The following is a 6,000-nucleotide window of genomic DNA, read 5'->3' on the forward strand; positions in this document are numbered from 1 at the left end:
AATTTGCTCAACCACTGATTTGCAGTCTGAATGTACAATAATTTTCTTCCATCCAGCTTGCTTGGCCATCAGTAGAGCATTTCGTACTGCGAGTGCTGCTTCAGTGCTCGCTGTTCCTTTCCTCTGGTGTACAATTCCTTTGGCTCTCATTATCTTTCCTTTCCAATTTCTTGCAATGATCCCTTGTCCAGTCTTGATCCTTTTTGCAGAGATGGCTGCATCCGTATAAAAACATACCACATCTTCCCTTAATTGCTCGTTTCTTGCTTGTTGTCCACTCATATTCTGGGTTGTGCTGCTCTCCTGGTCTGATTCCCTTGCTTGCTCAAACTCCAACCACTCCTTTTGTGCTTTTTATACAGTTCTGTGGGGTTCCTGATTAGCACTATAAAAAATTCTCTTGTTTCTGGCTTTCCAGATGTGCCAGAATATGTTAATGGTGAGATTAACTCTATCCTGACCTTGTTCCATCGAGAGTGATTGCATAGCTTTCTCCCACCATAGCCATAAGTTATGTTGTTCCTCCTTTAGTCCATCCCACCTTACTGGAGCCATACGCCATACCTCTGCTGCATTTTCACAAAAAAAGAGCAAGTGTTCGATTGTTTCCACCTCTTCCCCACAACAACTACACCTTCCCTCTCCTTTCCCCATCATTTTGTACATAATATCGTTTGTAGGTAGGCAGTTTTGTAAGCATTTCTACATAAAATGTTTCAACTTTGCCTTTACATTCAGGTGCCACAATTTCTTCCATATACTATGCTTTCTTATTTCCCAGCTAGACTCTGCATCTTGTCCTTTCTTCCTGCATTGTTTTCCTTCTACCTGTCTAGCTATTGCATACCCCGTCATTGCTGTGTATGTTCCAGACTTGGAGAAACACCATATCAACTTGTCCTGTCTCCTCCCAATACTCGTGGGGATGCTTTTTTCAGCTCAGCATCCTTGTCACAAAACCACTTCTGGAGAAGATTCGTGTTCCATTTCCTCTCTTCTATCAGCTCACTCACCCATTCTAGCTGGCAGTCCTCAGGTTTTGATATGCTCACCTGGCCTTGGTCTGAACAAGAAATTCACTTATCTCTCCATATACTTACTGATTTTCCATCACCAATTCTTTTGCATAGTCCCGTCAGTAGCAATATTTTTGCACTATAAATACTCTTCCAACTCCATGAAGCTGTGTTTGAGGGACTTTGTTCCATCCAATTTGGGTCCTTCATGTATTTTGCCTTCATTACCTTGCTTACTAGCAAATTTGGAGATGTTAGGAATCTCCGAATTTGTTTACCCAGCAAGGCAGTGTTGAATGCCTCTAAGCCTCTAAAACCTATTCCCCCTTTCCCCTTGACTTCTGATAATTTCTTCCAACTTGTCCAGTGTACACATGTCCCTTCCTCTCCTTTTCCCCACCAAAACCTTGCTATTCTTGCTGAGATTTCTCTGCACAAGCCTCTAGGGAGTCTAAAGCATGCCATAACATACGTTGGCATAGCCATAATAATAGATTTGATGAGAACTTCTTTTCCTCCTTGACTTAACAACTTTTGTTTCCAACCTTGCAATTTGTTATTGATCTTACTCTTCACAAAACCAAACACCTGTGTTTTCGATCTTCCAATTGCATTGGTAGCCCCAGGTAAGTACAATTCCTTGCCTCTTTCATATTGTCAAGGCCCTCACTGACCTCTTCCTTCATTTGTTCAATGGTGTTCTTACTATATAAAATAGCTGATTTGTCAAAATTCACCACTTGGCCTGAGGCTTTTCCATAGCTTTCCAGTATGCTTTTCATTTTCCTTACCTCCTGTTTGCTTGCCTTACAACACAGCAACGAGTCATCTGCAAAAAATAAATGTGAAATGGAAGGACTGTCCCTACAAATTTTGATTCCTGTTAGCTCCCTCTCAATTACAGCTTTGTGGAGCAGACAAGACAGTCCTTCTGCACAGATAATGAACAAGTAAGGTGATAATGGATCCCCTTGCCTAATCCCTCTACTTGGTTGTATATGTCCTACTTTTTGTCCATTTAAGTTGAAGGAGTAAGAAACTGTGGACAAACAGATCATGATCCATTTAACAAAAATTGGATAGAACCCCATTTTCATCATAAGTCTACCCACAAATTTTCATTCAACTCTATCGTAAGCTTTGGACATATCCAACTTAACAGCCATGAAACCTATACTTCCCTTTCTCCTATTTTTCAAAAAATGAAGTATTTCATGAGCAACTATGACATTATCAAGAATCTGTCTGCTAGGTATGAATGCAGATTGAGGGTTGCTAATAAGTGATGTAGCACCTTTTTCAATCTATTTGCAATGATTTTGGAAATAATCTTTTACAGGACAGTGCACAAACTTATAGGTCTGTAGTTCACCACTGATACAGGAGACTAAGTTTTTGGGATTAACGAAATGATAGTTTCATTGACCACTTTAAGGAGGTAACCAGTATGGAAAAAGCTGTTAATGGCAGACACTAAATCCTCCTTAATAATAAACCAGTAGTACTGAAAATATAGGGGAGACATACCATCCGTCCCTGGTGCTTTATTAGGATGCATGGAGAACAAAGCTTGTCTGATCTCCTTCTCATCCACTAGTCTAATCAGCTACTCATTCATCTGGCTAGAAATAGTGCTTAGTATCTCTGTTAGTATGTCCTCAAAGTTGTCCGGATGCGTAGTAGAGAAAAGGTCCTTGTAACACTCACTAAGTTCCTCCTCCATCTCTTTTTCATCCTTGCACCAGGTTCCATCATTTCTCTGTAAAGTACTTATTGTGTTCCTTCTCATTTTTGCCATCACAGATGCATGGAAGTAAGCTGTATTTCTGTCACCTTCTTTTAACCATTTACTCCTTGTCTTTTGACTCCAATACAGTTCTTCCTCCTTGTATGCCTTGCTCAGTTGGGATTTTAGCTCTACAATTCGACCACTCTTCCCTACCTCATTCCTAGCTTTCTCTAATTTCAGCTTCTCTTTTAGCTCATGTACTCTTACCTTGGAATTTCCTTCCACTGTTTTCCTCCATTCCAAGATAGTAATTCTACACTCTTTTAATTTCCTGGTTATTTTGAACATTCTGGAACCAGAGATATCTTTACTCCAGGCCTCTTTGATCACATTCTTTGTTTCTGGATCCTTTGTCCATCTTTGGTCAAAGTAGAACCTCCTTCTTCTCTTGGTGTTGTCAGGGTTCGTGTCTATCAACAGCATGAGATGATCCAAAGCTTCGGTTTCTACGTGTGTACACCTTGCCTTTTCATACTTATTCATCCACTCAGTACTACATAGACACCTATCCAATCTCTCCTTAACTTCACCATCCCCCTCCCAACTATTCCTCCATGTCCATGGTACCCCTTGATATCCTAAATCCATCAGATCATTTTCTCTTATAAACCTGTTAAATTCCCTAAAGCTTCCTTCAGCTCTCTCTTGGCCTCCCCACTTTTCCTCATTTGTTCGCAGGTCATTGAAGTCACCCACTATTACCCAAGCCTCTCCCCAGTCCTTTTTCCTTTCCTCTATATATTTCCATTGTTCCTTTCTAGTGTTACCATCAGTGCTTGCGTATACACACACTAGCCACCAGTGCCTTGTAGTTTCTTTGTCTACAATACATGCGCTGATGTACCAGTCAGTGCTACACACTTGCTCTATCAATACCTTATTGTTCCAGAAAAACGCAAGTCCCCTTACTCTTCCTATGGCATTAACGAAATGGCCGTTGTCAAACCTGATCCTCCTTTGTACCTTTCTCATAAACTTTTCCTGATTCTTTGTTTCGCATAAAAAAACCACATTAGGAGAGTGGAAGTTTAATACTTCTTTCAGCTGGGGAATTGTCAAGAGGCCTCCTGCACCTCGACAATTCCACACCACTGCCTTTATTTACCCCTTGGAGGCACATGGGGGTTAGCCTCCAGTTCCCCAGTTATTTTGGCACTTAGAAGATCTAGTTTCATGAATTTTACTTTTGGCAACACTTCATCATCCTCCTCCATAGGTTGTACTCCTTGTAGCAGCTCCTCACCTTTCCGTTTTCCCCCCAGTTCCCTTCTCCCCTTCGTGTTAGTGGTTGTTGTGAGAGATGTCCTACTTGGCCTTCCCCTTCTCTTGAAATGACTTTTTGCTTCTTTTTTCTTTATTGCATCGACCATATTTTCATGTTGTCTCATGTCGATTGCTTCTAAACCTTCACATGTTTCAGACACTATCCTCTTTTGCTCATTTCCTTCCCCATTGCTTTCCACCACCATAATTTCATTTCCCACATGCTGTTCAAGCCTACTTCCATTATGCCTTTCCTCGTGCACCCTTTCCTCATCTCTTGCTTTTTCTGTTGCCCCGAGGGAAAAACATTATCCCCTTTTTTGTTCTCCAGCTCCTCATCCTTCTGGTCCTTTAATATTTCAGCCCACCTCTCCTCGTTTTCCTTCCTCATCTTGCATTCATGATCTCTCTTTTCCTTTCCCTCCAGTATCGCCTCATTTCTTCTAATAGCTATTATGCTATCTTTTTCTCAGTTACCTCGACTGGTTCCTGGATATTTCTGTCCTCATTTCCCATTGTTCTTCCTTCTATCCCCTTCCCTGGTTCCTCTTGTCCTTTTAGAGGTGAGACCATTATATTTCCAGCTCTCATCCATGTCTAGGCCTGTCAACGGTCCGGGTCTAGATCCGGATTCGACCCGGATCCGTCAAATTTTTACGGGTCCGGGTAGGGATATAATTCCGTTACCCAGACCCGAATCCGAATTCGTTTTGTGAAACAAAAAACGGGTCGAATACAGAATACATTATTCCGGTCTGTATTTGACTCATATCCGGATATAAAATAGATATATATATATACCAATAATATATCCCAAATTTATACCCCAAATTTACTTCTATACTCCAAAGGCCCAAACAACTAAATATTATCCACGGATATGCAGAGCCTTTGGCATATACAACACCTGTTGCAAAAGCATGAATTTGAATCTTACAAAAAGTATTTATCAATGCTAAACATTATATCTAGAAGATGTTAATTAACACATGCAATATAGCCCAGCTAAGACTTTAACCAAGTGACAACATTGAAATAATACTTGTTGGACAAAATTAAATTGACCTTTCTTAATAAAAAAAAGTAGTACTTTTTCTAATTTTGTTGTAAAACAGGTTTCAGCTATTTTTTCGGGTAGACCTGGACCCGGATCCAGATTCGAGTAGATCCGTCAGATCCGGGTCCGAAACATAGAGTAAAAGACCCGTCGGGTAAACGGGCCGGATACGTAACCGGTATAGTAGTAACGGATCCGAGTCCGGAATAATGAATTCCGGCTCGGATTCGACCCGTTGACAGGTCTATCCATGTCCCATACTGATCAACTTGCTGCATTGTTCCCTTCCTCCCCTCCACATTGCATGTTTTGTCACTATACCCAATTATTCCACAACTATAGCAAAAGTCAGGACAACGTTCATACCTGAATTCTACCCACACTGCTTGCCCATTGCCTTTTATTTTTGTTTCTCTGATCAGTGGTTGTGTGACATCAACCTCTGCCATTATCTTCACGTGTCTTCCTTCCTTCCCTCCATTGGTAGGGATGATCACCTCCTTAACCGATTTGAAGATCGAACCTAGTTTAAAGCCCACCGCTCTGCTCATCCAATGAACCGGTAGATTCCAAAGTTGCACCCACAGGAATGCATGTTGGAAGAAAGTTTTGCCCTTCTCACATCCCAATTCCCATTCCCTAACCACTAGCACCTGGTTATCCTGTGAGAACCCGTGGATTTTCTTATTTTCTAGACTTTATTTTATTTAATTGCATGCCTTTTCTATATATTTTCTTTATTAGGAAAATTTTCTAGATAATTTTTATGAGTAAATATAGTTCTAAAATTATTTTTCTAGTATTCGTTAGTTTTTGAGAAATTAAGAGCGTATACCGGTTGTAGGACCCACTAGTGCGGTAAGTTTGATAAAATG

General features: G+C 40.7%; 1 protein-coding gene across 1 annotated transcript; it reads right to left on the reverse strand.

The window, feature by feature from the left end:
* Positions 1-2,622: 2,622 nt before the first annotated feature.
* LOC140015151 (uncharacterized) lies at positions 2,623-3,777 on the reverse strand. Its single transcript, XM_072067050.1, has one exon. It carries the CDS (start codon positions 3,775-3,777, stop codon positions 2,623-2,625), a length of 1,155 nt encoding a protein of 384 aa, XP_071923151.1.
* Between the last annotated feature and the right edge of the window lie 2,223 nt (positions 3,778-6,000).

The sequence above is a fragment of the Coffea arabica genome, chromosome 10e, assembly GCF_036785885.1.
Source record: "Coffea arabica cultivar ET-39 chromosome 10e, Coffea Arabica ET-39 HiFi, whole genome shotgun sequence".
In the NCBI taxonomy this organism is placed as follows: domain Eukaryota; kingdom Viridiplantae; phylum Streptophyta; class Magnoliopsida; order Gentianales; family Rubiaceae; genus Coffea; species Coffea arabica.